Below are 19084 nucleotides of genomic sequence, written 5' to 3'. Positions count from 1 at the left end.
GGACTAGATTTCATTTTAAAGGATAGATCTCGTCTCACATAGATGTGACAGCGGCTAGAGAGTTCAAAATATACCTACAATATTTATAACAAAAATGAGCAAGTAGGCTATAAAGATCGTGCAGACGAAATCAAAAAGAATGGACATTTCAGAAAGTAATATCAATCATTATGTAGCCAAGCTATTATCCCTGATAGCAGCATGAGAATTGGGATAATTGTAACAAACGAAATCAAAAAGATATGGAAATCTCAGATAGCAATACCAATCATTATGTGAGGCATAGATATTATTCCTAAAAGCAGTATGAGAATTGGGATAAATGCAACAGACGAAATCAAAAAGATATGGAAAGGTCAGAGAGTAATACCAATCATTATGTGAGGCATAGATATTATTCCTAAAAGCAGTATGAGAATTGGGATAAATGCAACAGACAAAATCAAAAAGATATGGAAAGGTCAGAGAGTAATACCAATCATTATGTGAGGCATAGATATTATTCCTAAAAGCAGTATGAGAATTGGGATAAATGCAACAAACGAAATCAAAAAGATATGGAAATGTCAGATAGTAATACGAATCATTATGTGAAGCATAGATATTATTTATTTATTTATTTATTTATTTATTGTAACAACAACACAACAGGCGTCCTGCCCATTCACAGTGTTTGTTTACATATATGGTAAAATATTTAATATCATTATTTTTACAGAAGAAAAACATACAGAAATTTTTATTGTTTCATTAATTAACTCAGCTCATCATACTACAAATTGTGTTCCTAAACATTTTTTCAGACATATCGAATATGTCTATCATTTCACACTTTTCTTCAATATTATTGTAATGAGAGCTCATTCTCCATAAAGGGGATTTATACAGGATGTCAGTGCGTGCTTTCTTACAGTACATGGTACTACTATTGCTTAACCTCGTTCTAGACGTCGGAACATGCAGAAATATATTAGAACTTAGTTCTATGCAATCAATTTTATTATTTATTATTTTATGTAGAAAAACTAAATCATTAACATACCTACGTTGCTCTAATGTCGATATATTGAAATTGTTTGTTAGTTCTGAGTATGATATGTATGCTGGGTACATTCCAGTTTTTTTATACATTAGTAATCTCAAAAACTTACACTGCACTCTTTCAATCATCTGGATATATTTTCCATTATGAGGAGTCCAAATAACAGAAGCGTATTCCAGTTGGGATCTGATATACGAATAATATAGTTTTAAAATTGTCATGTGGCTACGGAAGTCTCTACTTACACGACAAACAAATCCAAGACTCTTATAAGCATTGTTTGCAATAGTTTCAATGTGATTTGCGAAAGTCAGTTTTGGGTCGAAGGTAACACCAAGGTCTTTAACAGTTTCCGGCCTACAAAGATTTATACCGTCAATAGTATAATCATAATTTATGTATTTTCCTTTTCTAGTAAATGTAATAGCTTTACATTTAGTTATGTTTAGGCTAAATTTATTCACGTGGCACCAGTGTTTTACATTTTCCAAGTCTTCCTGGAGGTTTTTACAGTCTTCAAGTGATTTAATTTGAGCATATAATTTTAAGTCATCTGCAAAGAGTAAAGTATGCGATAACTTGATGTGCTTAGTTATGTCATTGATAGTGATGAGGAATAATAAAGGTCCAAGGTTTGATCCTTGCGGTACTCCCGATGTAGCATTAAAATTGTTGGAGATATGACCTTTGTAAGCTACAGATTGTTTGCGATCACGTAAGTAGGATTATTCCTAAAAGCAGTATGAGAATTGAGATAAATGCAACAGACGAAATCAAAAAGATATGGAAAGGTCAGAGAGTAATACCAATCATTATGTGAGGCATAGATATTATTCCTAAAAGCAGTATGAGAATTGAGATAAATGCAACAGACGAAATCAAAAAGGTATGGAAATGTCAGATACTAAGACCAATCATTATGTCAGGCATACTTATCCCTAAAAGCAGTTTGACAATTGGGATAAGTGTAAAACATTTTCTATTAAACCTTCAAAAATGACAGAGAAAGCAACAAACCAAGATGTTTTAAAACGGATAGGAGAGAAGAGGGCACTTCTAGCCACATCCTTCATAGAAAGGCCAATTGGATTGGACACATCTTGAGAAGAAATTGTCTTCTTCACACCGCCATAGAAGGAAAGATGGAAGGGAAGAGAGGAATAGGAAGAAAAAGAACACAGCTGATCGATGATTTGAAAGATAGGAAAAAATATTGGGAGTTAAAAGAGGAAGCTGAAGATCGACAAAAGTGGAAGAAACATTTCCAGGCCCAAATCTAAAATTAAAAAAAAAAAAATCCTCATCAGTCCCAGGACCTGCCGAAAGGCAGAATACCTAATAATAATAATAATAATAATAATAATAATAATAATAATAATAATAATAATAATAATAATAATAATAATAATAATAATAATAATAATAATAGTAATAATAATAATAATAATAATAATAATAATAATAATAATACCTAGGTAATAATAATAATGGCCAGGAAGTTCTTTCGAAAAAACAATCTGCACTTCCTAGAGATGGTCGTCAGATTATTAAGGTGAAGCCGGTTTAAACCGAGATATAATAGCAATGATAATTTTATCTGAGTGTATTCCTAAATTTTTCATCCACATTACAACGAGATCATAGCTTTCCTTATAAATCTCGACCTTGAATTCTATAAATAATATTAAAAAATATATATAGACACTACAATTATTGTGGACTCGTTCTGTTTTACTTGACAATTTCCCTACTGTTTCGATAATTGAGAGGACAGCAGCAAACAATTTAATCGCATCGCACCGCGAGAAAATCGTTTTTCCTTTTCTTTCTTCCGAAGTTTCTGTTACAGACAGGTTTCTGTTCCAGCTCTGCTAAGAAGCTGAGAGGAGAAAGGGGAGAAGAAGAAGTTTTAAAACGAAACAAGAACAAAAAAAAAAGTTTCGAAACTTGTTGTGAAAAGGAGGGATCAAAGCCAATGGAGGGGACAGCAAGATAATGTCCGTGTGCGAACAAATAATACCATTTTTAATGCACAGACGAATTGGAGGCCAGAGCGAAAATGATAAGGCCTGTGACGTCATATACCGATCAATTTTCACAGAAGTGTGCGCAGCGTGGGGATTGGTGGATGTAACATGGTTCTGTGATTGGAGAAGGTGAAACAAGATGGCTGACACTATCAGAATAAGCGGCTAAGCTATTCGTTCCGCTGAACTGCGCCCCCTACGGGATAGCGACGCGGACAGAGAGGATTGTGAACGCGGGACGAGGCGGAGGGGGAGAAACCAACACACGTTGACTCGAGCGCGCTTTTAGTATTAGCAGCAATAACAAGCCGAGTAGAGCAGGCGAGCGAGGAGGACGTGGATTTCTTGATTTCGTGAAAGCGCTGCCCGTCCGTAAGCGTTGAGCGTGCTTGGTTGGAAAGTGAAAACACGAGCAAAACAAAAACATTATCGTATTTTTTTTCCCTCATCGTTCTAACAACATAAACATCCTTAACTGAATTTTTAAAACTATTTCTTGGTTTTAAATATAAAATTACCATCTTACCATTTTGTTTCCATCTTTTACGGAACTAGTGCACAAGAAGAGGTGATAATTATTTTTTAGTGTCAAGTTGCTCGAGGAGGTTAAGTTTTGACGGATTTAGTGTGTTGGAACATCTGTTTGTGTGTTCTTTGGATTTGGTGTACCGTACATTTTTTTAGTGGTAAAACTGTGAATTTTGGTGTGGCTGTGAAAAGCCCGAAAACTTGATACATTTAACCACATCTTTGGCAAGAGATTCTTGGTTAATCTGCAGTTTCAGTGACAGGATACTACCAAGTTATTGTTTTGTTATTGCGTTGTTATTATTTAGTATTGGTTTAAATTATTGTTTTTAGTGGTGGCAGTACCCGCAGTGCCTCGAGATATTTACTTCCATGGTTTTGGCATCAACAGTAGTATGACAGTAGATATCTTAGTCCATCGACAAAATATGACAGTGACTGGGAAAGACTCGGGGGCAGAAACAGTGAACGAAAATGCCACCGGGGATACGAACCAAGTTCTCCAACATCATCACCACCACCACCACCATCAACCAGTGGTCGTAGCCGCAGCGGCGGCTGCGACAACGCCAGTCCGAGATCGTGTCTCGGCGTCATCTCCTGTGAGTGGAGTTGCCCGGTCTAGATTTATGATCACAGACATTCTTTCGTCAGATGAACCCCCATCGAGGTCCCCGTGCTCGTCCCCGGCCTCAGATTGTCCCAGAGACTTGTCAGTGCATCATTGTAGAGATGAACTTAGCAGTGAACATGATGCGGATGACATTGAATGTGGTCGGAGTGAAAGCGGTACAGACAGCGGGCTTCCTGGCGAAACCTCGTCCGTATGTTCTAACAGTAAGTAAAATCTTGTTTTGAATTTGTATTCATTTTCTTTCAATTGACCCACTAGATTTGTTGTTCTTTTGAATTTCCAATATAATATACGTTGTGTTAGCATAGCTTATGAGTTTTTAAACCTTTCGAAAACTGACGACTTTAGTAACCAAATTCGTATGTCTCTATAGGCTACGTAATTTATTTTTTTAAAGTTATCAATATATGTGGTATCTTCAGGAAAGAAGAAATTTCAAAGTTGCTCAGGCCCCGTGGAACATTAAAATAATATCAAATAATGATTAAATTAAATAAACAATAATAAAAATGCATTTTTACAAGTATAATTATTACTAGTACACAATTCGTGTAGCCCCAGCGAAGTACGATTGTACAATAACGTAGCTGAAAGTCTTCCAATTCGAAGATCTACAGGAAATTCGAGAAAATTACGATATTACCTAATGAGCACCGTGTAAACAATTTATGAGATCGGTGTTTTTCAGAAGAATGTAAGTGGTAGAAACTAAGTTTAACCTGAGTTCGCAAATTTCTTAGGGCTACATTATATTTCTTAAAAAAATGTGTATCCAAAGCTATAGATCTAGGCAGAAGAATGATAAACATTCTCTCAAACAAAATAAAATGGTCATAGTGACACGTTTAAATTGATAAATGAATATGATCTAGTATTGTCCGCAGGTAGGGGAGTACAAATATTTATTTATACTCCACCATAATTCGAAATGTATCAAATTATGCATTTTATTACGTTCGTAATGCATCGAATAGTGTTCATTAATGTGTAATATTTGATGCATTGTAATATTATTGGCTGTTGTACCAGGTTGCAACTCTTAAGATGCATTTTTGCTTTATTTTTTTTTTTTTAATACAATGAATGTTAATGTTATCGAACATCCGAAGATAAAGAAAGTCTTAGGTTTGATTCTTGTCAAAGATAGCTTGCTGAAACACGAACAAGTTTCTACATCCATCATTCTTACAACTATGAGAAAATTACCAAGTTTATTTTGCAACACTTGGTACATCGACGTTGATGGCATAATTAGGTCTATGTATCTTTTATTTTTAAACATTCGTAATCCTCATCTTATTTTGAAAATCTCTTATAAAGTGCAATTATATAAGGCACGTTTCTATGTTAAGGTTCGGTGATTTTCTTTTCGTTTTCAGTTTCAGTGAAGAACTCAAAGGCAGTCGGAAATTTACGAAGTAAGCTACCCATATTTACTAAATATTATTAATGAAGCTAATAGCAGACAGACAGACTTGAGATCTTTCTTAAAAATACAAATCTGTTTGCCCACTTTATAACATCATAATTTACTCGTCTTTAAATTCTACACTCTATGGAAGCTTTTGAAAACAACTATTACTTCAAATATGAATTATATTTTCTAAATTTCAAACGAGCAACTTTTTAAAATTTATCGTATCAATGGTTGTTATAAGTAATTTAAGAAAAAGGAGACTGGGAAGGCCAGTGAGACTGGTACGTAAGTTAAATTTTCACCAAAGTGAACCATAGAAATTTTTATTTTTGGAACCCGATATTAAGAAATGTTATCGTTGATATGCCCAAGAATTCTCCAATGCTGTTTGGCTTCTTCCGAGAATATTATAATGAAAAGATTTAAGAAATGTTTATGTCTGGACATTGTCAGTTAAACAAAACAAGTCATATATTTTTCCTTAATCGTAGAATATTAGGTCAATTAAAAAGATGAAAGTGAATCTAGAGAGCGTTGACATTTATAATACCATAACTGTACGGCAGAAAATTATGGAATATATTAAACGAATAAAATTATGCAACAATGAATATTCACATTGTTGGAAAGTATAGGAATTATGCAACAAAAGTTATTCATTGTTGGAAATATGAAAAAATTATGAGTGTTAATATCATCATTTTTCGCAATATCACTCTATACCAGTGTTTCTCAACCTAATTCCTATCGCGACCCCCATTTTATCACATCTTCTTGCTAGCGACCCCCTTATAATTTCTGATTTGTAATAAGCTTGTGTGGGATTTTAATTTTCAATTGCGGAGATCTCACGATACTCATTTATTTCTATAATAGTAGGAACCATTTCTTATGTATAATGAATACCTAAAAGCGAATAAATTAAAACCAAATTTGGCAGTTCATTCATATTATGTACAAATATTGAATCCGATCCGTCATAATGTTTCAAAATTGAGGCCGTTTCAAAATTTTAAAACTTCATAACTCCCTTAATTTTGGGTCATATGATAAAAAAATAAAGTGATTTCTAATTTTGGTTTAAAAGAAACTTGGACAGTTGTTAAAAAAAAAGTTATTGAGTATTTTAAATGAGTCGATCATGTGTGTCACCAAGATTGAACCGAACATTGCTGTACTAGTGAAATCACACCATGATCAGGTGTCTCATTAGCTTTTAATTTTAATTGTATTCAATAAGCAGATTTTGTTGCAATTGTATTTTTCTGGTATTTTAATATGCAGTTCTCATTAATTTCATAACGTACTTCTTTCATTGAAATTGATTTTTAAACAACTGTGCACCTGTTAAAAATTTTTAGTAAATCTATTTTTTGTTGTTTTTAACAGCATGTATAAAAATAAAAATATGCCTATCAGAACAAAACTCAAAATAATACTTTAAAACATTTTCCGGTATTAGATTCTAATTATATTTATCTCTTCCGCTTATCTTTGCGACCCTCATGAAACTCTCTCGCGACTCCCAAGTTGAGAAACTTTGCCCTATACCATACATAACTCAATGTGTAAAAACTATTTTTACAATGCCGACATAGATGTGTAAGGGACCGTCTCCAACTAAAGTCAATGGATACATACATTCTTCCAGTTGTTTCTTCTTATCATTATCTGTACCCTTCCTTCTCCCTGTTGTACCTGTGTTTTTCTTAGAATAGAAGACGAATTTGCCAATTTGCTTTGCTGAAAGAAAATAAAAGATTTTTTTTTTTTTTTTAATGAAAAATGATGTCGGAAGTTTGTGGTTAGTGTGAGAAATGTAATTTTCGGAAGATCCAACATCGGGACAGCAGGTAGAAAAATTAACCCAGTGTGTTTTCTTTCTTTTTTTCTTCTCGTCATTTTGCAGAGCGGTCAGCTGGAATGGTTGAAGCTAAAAATTGAATCCCTCTAAGCTATTGGGGATTTAATTCATGTTCCTTTCGCAGTAGTTAGAAATTCGTTAACGTTTCTTGGAAGCCGTGCAGGTAATTTCATTCATATAATCACTTTACTTGATGTTAAAGATCTTTGTCCTTCTGGAAATAACAAAAAGCACCCACCTAGAGCGTTGAAATTGACTTAAACCATTTATCAGTTTACTACACTGTTGATAATAAATAGACAGTTATCAACCCTTCCAGTATATGTATATATATATATTTTTCTTTTACGAATTTGTATGAATGATATGTTCTTTTGAAAAGTAAGTTCCGCAATTGTAGAAAACTTTTCTGAATCCCCTATGTGTTGAAGATAAAAGATTATATTATGATCTTAGTGGGAGGAAAATATTTCAGAGAATAAGCGGAACCTGGTATTACATTCTAACACCGATGCTCTGTTTTCTGTAAACTTAAATCCACAGAGGTTCTATATTGTCATGCGTGGACATGTGGGGGCTCGCGAGGGGGCGGCGTCCTCATAGTTACATTTGTACTGGTTTTTTTTTTTTTTTTTTTTTGTAATTTCGAAATAAAACCTTTCTTAGACAGGTATTTCCGATCGGACTGTGTCCATTACTGTGTTCAGAAAATTTCCCGAGATCCTCTTTCTGGTAAAACCAAATAGTTCTATGTATTTCTTTTCTTTTTCCTTTTTTTTACATTAATTGCTTACGTGACATTGTTTATTTGAGAGCTGAAGTATATACCATAGTTATAAATAACGTTACGTTATTCTAATTCACTTAACGTTATTCTAATTCAAAGAAATTGGTATATTTTAATAAACAATCCATTAATTAGATTCAATCAGTCGTTCATTTCTCAATATATACACCTACACTTAAAAGAAACAACTAAAAATTTACTTACGAAATAGTCGATAGGTGCGTAATCTTACTCCTGGGGCAAAGAAATCGTTCTTTTCCATATGTTGACTATTGGTAGATTAATATCACTAAATTAGACATGCAGTAGACAAGGTTAAGAAACCCTGGTGTAGAGGGTTCTCTTGTCTAATTGGATACATGTACTATAGATATATAGTTGTGTATGCGATTAAGATGTTTATTAAATATAGCTTATTAGTAGAGGTTATAATATAATTACAGTGGCTATATCGTACCAAATATGTGCATACATGAAGATTCATAGTCCCATTATTTTTCACTAGCTCTTAAGAGGTAGAACTTGCGGTCTAGAAAGCCAGGAATAAATTGATGGGGACTGTGGTGGCTCAATGAATGAGTGCTCACCTCTGGTGTGTGGTGTATCTGGTTCGATCCTAACCTGCGTCAAGTGAACATTGTGATAGACAAACACTCTGTGCATGAATCTTCTCGGACTACTCCTGTTTCCTACCTCTTTCTTCATCCCACCATTATCATCTCTCTCTTCATTACCGTCTTCCTTACCCTTGTTACATAATCGTAGGACGTTAAACTGAAAATACGATAAAGATCGATGTCCTGAAACACATAATTCAACTAAAACAATTCTGGCTCAGCCTAGGTGGACCCTCGCGATCTATAAGCTCAGGAAATATTAATGATTAAATTTGTGATCGCCAGCATATCGACTTTCATCGCCATTATTTCTGACCGTCTAGATCAGAATTCGATATCTCTTAATTCTGAAAATTCCTCACGTTGCTGGGACATCATCTGGGACGTTTTATGCCCCCACCAAGAATCGAATGGAACCATGCACACAACATATACGGCGCGATTACCATATGGCTATGCATGGGATGAGCGAAGAGTGATCAATAATGTTCCAAATAAATTTATTTATTTAAAAAAGAAGTTATATATTGCAGAAGTCATATTAGTCATAGGTATTGCTACTTATTAAGAGAAACAAGAATTGGATCAATTTCTTTTCCTTTTCCTTACATAAATCATTGAAATGTACGCGGAAGCAAATATATCATATCTTATCCTCATTTTCAAGATTTATCTAACAGATAAATCATTACTGAGATAACTAATGATTAATTTATATAAGAATAGATTCAAAATTGTAAGGTAGCACTAAAGAAATTTAATGATACTCTCGAATATACAGATAAAATATTATTGGTTAGAATTCTAAGTTTATTGGGCCAATAAAAGATTGTAGGAAACCGAAACAGGAAAACGAACAGCATCGAAGGATCGAGATTTATCCACCATCTTTCATCATTATATGTCAGTGTTCATCATTTGTACATTTAGAATACTATTTCTATATTGCAAAACTATTACTTATAATATATAAATCTCAGTGATAAAGATGACTGGAACCTGGATCTGCATCTTAAGATCTAAAACCTCAATTGAGGTGAAAAAAGTCCAGCTTTTAACATGAAGTTCAGCAATAAACATTTTGTTCAAAATGTTGCTAGAAACACTCATGTATTCAACATACTTATCAGATAATGGCATTATTAATCTATTAGTTTATACGTGCCTTTTATCACGGTTGCAAGGAATTTTATTAAAATCCAATAAGAATTAACTCAAAAGTGTTTCTAAATTTGTAGATAATCTGTGTTGTATCGATTAATTACATCATCATCATCATCATCAGACAAGCATGTTGTATATGCATACCTCTGTTGTTACACCTTGTAGAAAATATTCTTTGTTTTATTGTTAAAATATTTTGTGTTTAGCTTCATGTCAAAAATAACAGAAATTCCTGTTTGGTAGGATCCTTTCGAGCCATCTGATGCTACTTGCTTCTATGCCAATAAATCAATTCTGAGGAACAAATAACTATGTTGTACTTACTTTAAGTAGGCTATCTTTCAGAATTTTTTTGTGGGGGAAGGAGGAGAAAAAATCAAAATGTGAATTGGCTGCAGTGAAACACTTTTTGCTAAAGAATATGCCGCGCGCAAAAGTTATTTGTAATCACAATTTACCTTAGCTCTGCAGAAGGAGGGAGGATGAGCAACTCCCAACAAGTATACCTATGTCTGAAATAAATACTACTTGTATCCTTCTTTATTCTGTAATTTATAATAATTTAAATTCAATGAAAAACGCGGAAAGATTACCCAGTCTTGGTCATTTTACTAAATAACAGTTTTAGGAACTTGAACTAAGTCTCTGGGAAGAAAGTCCTATTCCTTGCCTTAATAGAAATATAAGTTTATTTTGTCACGTTAGACAAGTTAATATACTGTAATTATATATATATATATATATATATATATATATATATATATATATATATATATATATATATATATATATATATATATATATATATATATATATATATACCATTTTTTCCAAGGCATTACATTGTTAAATTAACAGAAAATTATTTTATTTAGGACCAGTTTTGTAATCTTCTGATAATCTGTCAATGTGCTAACTGATAAATGAGTTACCAAAGAATTGTATCTGACTTTACTATCTACTATTTTCACACGATAGTACCATAGCATACTTAATTAAGACTTGTTCTTGGTTAAACTCATCAAATATTTATCAGAAGACTGTAGAAAAACCTTTAACATCTCATAGCTAATGTTTAAGATAAATGAAAAAAAAAAAATATTAGAATGTGGTGATTATGTGTTTGTTTATAAAATACTGATTACTCAAGTTCATGATGTCATATTCTAAAAAAAAAATACAAAGTGTAATTACATTTAAAAAGAATTTTCTTGTAAATATGGAAATTCATTAATGACATACATATATATAAATTGCGTGGATATATAATTGATATATATATATTGCGTGGATTAAAATTGAAAAATAATACCATAAATATCGGATTTATAGTCGTAATTCGGATTAGTTTCACAAATAGATATGTATACATTATATTTAGTTCCAAATTAAACTTTAAAATCCGTTAAGTGATATTTAAAAATATAGATATAGGTAATGCAGTTTGCAGAAGCATTGTTTACATTTTTTATTCATGTTGTGCAATTTATACGTATCTTCTAGTTCGTAGATGAATCAGTTGTGGTGAATCATTTCCTCCTGTACTCTCCCCCCTTTGTCCGTCATCGTTTACATGCAACGTATCGTCCCTGAACTAGTGAAGATCAAAATGGCATACCAATGGCCGAAAAAATCTTTATACAGGAATTCAGTCCAAAATTCTTAGCAAACTATATAAGTATTTCCCTCGTATAACGGCCCATTAGGGGCGAAGGTTGGCTTGAAGATGGACGTCGACTGGGAATGTGTAAAGTCGGTGGCATGCGCAAGGGGGATTCATATTTTACCCCCCCCCCCCTTCCTTGAACAGGACATTATGAAAAAAAATTAACTTATTAATATATTCCTAAGTATTCAAAAATCTTGATATGAAGTATGGAGCTTGAACTCCCCTTTATGAAGTTCTGCATATACTACTATGTAAATCAAGATTGTAAGTATAATCAATCGGGATTGATCGAGAAAATCAAGGAGACAATAAAATTCGATGACTCAGCAGAAAGTTCTTGTCTCAACGGGGCTTTGGATTCTTGCCCTATGGTTAACAATTTGACGTATCCGGCGTAATTTCTTCCCTATATTATGAGGGGCAAAAAAAATTCTGCTAGTAATTTTTCTTTCTTTTAGACAAAAAAAAAAAAAAAAAATATTTAATACGCATGATGAGGTCAAGTCCAGATTCACTTGATATTTACAAAACACATTTGTCGACAGATGATGAAGGTAAATATCAGTATTTCTCGCTGGCCAAAATATCAGTATTCCCACCTTCCATACTGGAGACACCAGTTCGATTTTCCGGCAGTATCCTATATAGTTTGTTTCCTACGTTAGACTGAAGGATCCATATCTGATTAGTTTCCATACTAAAAATCTACGTTAAGCTCGAAAACAAGCAAACAAGAAAGAAACTTTCTATGTAAATTAGAGTCAATTTATTATTTCTTTTGACTTCTAACAAATTAATCTGAACCAGTTTGAAGAAATAGTCCAAACTTTATGATGTGATTGTATTAATACATCCGTATTGGTTGAAAAATAAACTAAACTTCACGCTGTTCCATAATAAGTCAGTCAATGCTATACACAACCAATTGCATCAGAAGTTAGAATTTAACCTCTAATATGTAAAGTACCACAGGTAGATGAGTTGTTCATAAAAAGTTCTATGTATATATGCTTGATTTAAAAAAAGTTTCCGTTAACACTAACTGAAATTGTCTTTTTTTGTAACTACCAAAAACCAGGAAACAAAATCAGGAAACAATCAGAAGAAACTATAAAAATAAAGATGATAAACAATTATAACTTTTGACGTTCAATCATTTATTTCCAACAGTGAAATAAACGTTGTTTTCTGCTAGTACAGTTGAGGTTAATAAATTTCTCAATTGTGTGATAATAATATTAATAATTCGAAGGCTAGTCAAATATATTGTTGCACCAGGAATTTTGTAATATTCGTCCCAATACTAGAAGTAATGTTTTTGGTCAATCTACTAATCTTAGGTAACCATATAACCCGATAATCTGTGTAAGTTATAGCCTAACTACTGTAACGAATTGTAGAAAATTAATTTGAATCACTGACGTAAACATTAAAAAGAAAAATTACAACATATTTGGAATACTTTCAAAATTACAAGTACTAAACATGAATTTTAGGACACCCCCAAGAAAAAGGATCAAAATAGTGCGATTTTGGCTAATAATTAGTTTTTAGATCAGGGGCCACAAAGTTTCTGAACAGCTCTAAATCAAGTTTCATATTTTCTACGGAATAAGTACATCATACTAAGTTGAGTCATAGTTTGGGTTTGGCTACACTATATGTAGTTCTCCAGATATAAGGCCTACAAGAAAATTTTTGATTTGAAATATATTGATCCAAAAACTGATCTGTAGAAAGGGTTTAATGCTACAGGTACATAGTTTTAATTACATATATTTTTTAAAAAGTATAATTTAGAAATTTAAATTGAAACATTATCTTTGACTCGAACATAATAGAGTTACACACTTTCGAAAAAATGTTCAGTTACTGTTGTAGATAATATAATTTTTAAAAAAGAAGTACTTAAACCATTCTTATCTCTCAATTACTTTTAATTTTTTTCTAAAGTATTTGTTTGTCTTAAATTAAGTGCTTAATTTCGAATATAATTCATTACTAGCATTTAAGATTGGCCATTTTTTCTAAGTGATATGCGTTATATTAATTTAATAATTTCGTAAATAATACAGTATTTTTCTTGTATTTCTATAACAATACAGTATTTTTCTGTAAGGTAGAAAACGTAAACTTATTTTTTGTAGTAATAATAATAATAAGTAAATAGTTTAATTTACTTATTTAATTGTGAGCACTACAAGTTTTTGCAATTATAATGTCTAGTATCATTTTTGGATTAAAAGATCCATCATACTGGAGTCAAAAAGTTTCTTGTAGCCCTTATATCTGGAGAACTGCATATAGTGTAGCGAAACCCAAACTATCATTTAAGTCAGTATGATGTGCTTATTGCATTTAAAAAAAAAGCTCGATTTAGGGGCCGTTCAAAAATTTTGTGGCCCCTGATCTAAAAACTAATTATTGATCAAGATCGCAATATTTTGATCATTCCTAAAATTCTTGTTATATGGTATCAGATACATTACTACAGTTTATTTTTATATCAAAGTATCATCTGAAATATATCTGCTTACTTATATATAAGCATATTTATTTATTTATTTCTGCGTGTATTGCTCATTTCCCATTTCCACGTAGAAGCATTTGTATATAGCTTGGTGATAGAAAGAAAAACATTCTTTCCTAACTGAAACATGTAATCTTAAGTTTATTAAATTAAAGATCAACTTTCGAATAAAAGAAGCTCCTTGTTTAAGATATACCAATAAATTATTTGTAACTTACAGTATAACAAGAGTTTAAGCGGTCATTAACCCATAATTTAATACATTTTTTTATAACTTAACATGTTTTCATTGTAAAAAGAAAGGAAAAGCAAAAAATATATATTAACTTATAATAAGTAATAGTATAACACGTATCTTGAACACACGCTTAAAAAAAAGTACAATTAACAATATGCTGAAATTATATATAACACATTCCTTTTTTTCTTTTTTGTTGTGAGGTTATTGACTTAAATGTATTTTCCAAATGATTTCACTGGTTATCTCATGGAAGGATGTGTTATGGTCTTTCATTGCTTTTTATTGTGTAAAAAAATTGTCCATGCGCGGCGAGACGTAGCAGTCTAACCAATTGGATTTAATATATATTATATCGTTTGTTATATGTATTGTACAACACACTCTTTTTTTTATCTAGTATAATGAAGTGTTTTTTTTTCTTTAAGAGAAAATCAGATCCTGATGTTGTTGTGTGTATACTTTCTTAAAGTGTAATGTAAGGTCATTACAACTGACCAATAAGAAAAGTATCAGAATAAATTCACTTGATGTATGAAGCCATATAATATCGTCGATGGTATCATATGAAGATACTTTACTAATATAAAAAATACTTAATGGTACTCCTTACACCCATATTCACTTTATTTTAATTGTTGTCATTTATTTTATTTATTTTTTCTAAAAAGAAATAAATCAAAAAGATCAGTATGTATCATCCTGAGTCTACATAATCTTGACACGGAGGCATTTTCCTGACTTGCTTAGTGCGAATGTGAAACTTTTCTTGTGCGTATATATTTGGTTTCCTAAGTTATGAATAAGTGTTACCCACGAAACGATACAAGATGAAAAATAAGGTTTCCTCGTCTCGTCTCGTCTCGAAAGATTTCTCGTTTCGTAAATTTATGTGCAAAATTAATTCCCTGACTTTTTTTCGTAATTTCATTTACAACTGATCAGAATATTTCCGCGTCACGACAGGTCCACGTATCGTAGAATATAACATTTAAACGATATTTATTATTGTGGTATAATATGTAATGACTTGGATATCTTTACACGTTGGTAAATACTCTTCATTGTCTTCATACAATCATTTATCTATTTATGTTTTTTTTTTTATATACTATGAATCGTGTAATACTCAATGTTCTGAGATCTAAGACTTAGAACTAGTATTGCGTACGAGATTTGTGAAATTTCTCGTCTTCTCTGGAATTTAAAAATGGACGTCTCGTCTCCTTTTCTAGACAAGAATTGAAACAACATGAGAAATTTCATGAATCTTGTGAGCAACTCTATCTATAAGATACTCCTTTGTATAAGAACCATTGCAAAATTGAAAACATCTTACTTCTCAAATACTGTTTTAATGTTACAAGGTTCGTATATAAAAACTATAAATGTTGTGATTATACAAATACAATGAAGAGGACTTACCTACATTTACACACATACCTAATATACTCCAATATGATTTGATTTCAATGTTGTTATATCACACTTTTCATGTACTTCTTGTAACGCAGAAGCATTTTGATAAATACTAGATGAAATTTTAAAAAAAGTGAGAACATACATTTTGAACATATAATTTTACAATACGCAATGAGAAAAGTTTTTAAGAATCGATATGGGACGAGAAAAAAAATCTTCGAGATTCGAAAGAAGAAGAAATTTCTAGAAAATTTACTAGGCGAGAAAAATTCATTTCTCTGATCGTTTCATGGGCAACTCTAGCTTTATACACCGGAAAATGCGGTGTGTTAAGTAAATATACGACTTTTATATGAGCTGCTTGGATACCAACTGGCCTAAGCCCCCCTCACCTCCCAGAAAAATGGAAATATGGACTAATCCCATCCTTTTTAAAAAAGAGTTTTGTAAACAGTAAATTAGTAGACCATAAGCTACTTAATTATGATTTTGCTTGGCAACATCTCAGAAATACGAGTTTTTCATTAGATGTTGGACACCAAGTTTCTCTCTTGTAAAATTTCAATTTTGAACTTAGCCGACTTAGTTTCCAAGCGGCCCACATAAAAACCTAGACACGAAAACTATTATTCAAATCTAAATTTCAAATATATGTTATTTACAAGCAAAGAAGCTTTTTTCCCCTTTCGTAGAATCAAAAAGTTATTCACTCAATAGTAATTTTAAAACAATACCTTTTAATCAAAGAAAAACATTAAATTATTTCCCCATATGTAGAACAAAATATAATACTATCGAGCTTTCTAATAAAAGAAACAAATATAAAATAATCAATTATTCTGTAGTCTTTTTAATTCATCCAAAACACGAACTATGAACGTGAAAGATGGGTGCAAATAACTTAATAATAATGGTATCTATGCAGAATGTTTAACATTTAAATGTGAAGTAGTAAATATATTATACAATGTAAAACGGAACACTTGAATTTTTTGATTTGAATAAATATGTTCCATGTAAAAATTGAGTAATACTGTATCTGTATATCCAATTTGCGCACTGCAAATAAATAAATTAATCAGTGTTTTGAACATGATTTGGTCATTTTTTTTTGGAATGACTTTTGATCATTCTTTGACATTTTGTTAGTGAATAAAAAATGTCTGCAATGGATCATAACAGTAATTATAGGAACTGCCTTAAGTGTTCAAAATTTACCTGAATTTCTGATGTGTCCAATGCATATACCGGCAGGAGAACTCGTAAACGTGTAAATGGTAATGTGTAAAGTGCCGTTCGTTTGTGTATCTATTCATTCATTGGACATATCAGAAGTTCAGGTTTACTCATTTACAAGATTTTCTTGCCGGCATTTCTACTCATTAAGCACATCAGAAATTGAGGTACATTTTGAACACTCTTAGTTCAGTTCCTAATTACTGTTAAGACAGTTCTAGACATTTTTTTTCACTGATAGCACACTTAAGGATATTTTTGGACATGTTAAACTATGACCAAAAGTCGTTCCTAAGAGATGTCCAAATCATGTTCAAACAGTGATTTATTTTTTGCAGTGCAAATATGGAAATAATTGGCTCAAAAATATTCGTAGAAAATTTTCAGACATACCTGTGAAAAAAAATCCTCACGAGGGTCGAACCAAGGACCCCACGCTCCAGAAATAAACGCTTTACCACTGAGCCACCGTGGCCACTTTTAGTGTTGCCCATGAGTCATTTGGAGCAGTGTTATCTCGAAAAGTGTTATCTTTTATCTATTGGATGCCCTCTTTCTCGTCTCATATCACATCAAGATACTACAAATTAATGCTGTCTTCTTTCGTCTCGAGGGCAACATTAGTGCTAGTATTTGACTATGGTTTTATTGCAAAATCTTACACACCGTGTAATGTCAAGGAGGTAGACCTTTTTAAGCGAAGTAGCAGTTTAATAGAGACAAGACTCACAAATAGGTAATTCCTACGATCCGACTTTTGCCTTAGTGGAAGTGTTATTAAAATAAAAGTGAAAATTATATCGTGACACCTATTTCAAGCAATCTGTTACAAAATTTACTATTTTACGCCCAGTACTTCAAAGGAGGCTGTGATATTGTAGCATTAATTCCATTTTTATGTAATTAATAAAGAAATAATTATAATCTCGTACTGATCGTTAGTCACTTCATATTTAGTATATTTAAAATAGTGGTGAAAGTTATATCGTTGCGTCACTACGTAATAAAATAGTTTATTACTCCACACTAAAAGAAATTTGAAACTCTGAATATGAATACGCCACATATTAAAAATAAATAAATGTAGAATACAACAAAATTTTGTATTCAATATGTTTTTTATTAATATTATAATTGGAATTAAATTTGACGTTAATAACATTATTTATTTTAATAATTCGTGATTGATAATACTAGCATAAGAGTTAACTTAAGCAATACATCTAAATTTTATAAAATTACGTTAAAGAAAGAGATATTACGATTGTGATTTAGCGATATGTTCTTAAAGTAGTAAATTTTGAGATAAATTGCATTATTTCGTCATAAATCGAGTCGCCCATCTATGTGCTTAAATGAATTGCGTGTTTTAGTTACTATTTTATCGATTTTTGGCCATATATATATATATATATATATATATATATATATATATACAAGTGTATATATATAAAATGAATGTTGATAATAAAATACTAGATGGTGAAAGGATCTACATATATAAATATATTTCTCATAATCTATTTAAGCTTAACAGTGTTGAATACCTTGCGCAATCTTTGCTTATATCTATATCCAAAATATGATGTATATACGAAATAATTATTATTATCATTGAAGTAAACAATGATTTTAATGATATGGTTTTGCCGATCTCTTTTTCAAGTCTAGTTTCTTGACTAAATAATACTTGATAATATAATACTAGATAATATACTTGATAAGAAAATACACTAGACACTAGATAGATAGATAGATAGATACTAAACAAGATAGACAGATAAAGTAGGTACTAGATAATAATAAGATAATATACTAGATTAGATACTAGATAGATACTAGATAAGATAGATGGATGAAGAAGGTACTAGATAATATACTTGATAAGAAAATATACTATATAGTAGAT

At 31.5% G+C, this 19084-nt stretch overlaps 1 protein-coding gene across 1 annotated transcript in view; it reads left to right on the top strand.

Moving 5' to 3' along the window:
• Positions 1–3283: 3283 nt before the first annotated feature.
• Positions 3284–19084, top strand: part of LOC145689927 (homeobox protein B-H1-like) — a 101156-nt gene continuing 85355 nt past the window's right edge. Inside the window, exon 1 of the mRNA XM_081764281.1 lies at positions 3284–4434. Within this exon, the coding sequence (XP_081620407.1) occupies positions 3993–4434 (442 nt within the window). The 5' untranslated portion in view covers positions 3284–3992. The remainder of the gene's footprint in view (positions 4435–19084) is intronic.

Source organism: Thermobia domestica, chromosome 7 (genome assembly GCF_964235325.1).
Source record: "Thermobia domestica chromosome 7, izTheDome1.hap1.1, whole genome shotgun sequence".
NCBI lineage: Eukaryota > Metazoa > Arthropoda > Insecta > Zygentoma > Lepismatidae > Thermobia > Thermobia domestica.
Note: the sequence above shows the minus strand (reverse complement) of the source record. Positions and strands in the feature narration are given on the sequence as shown.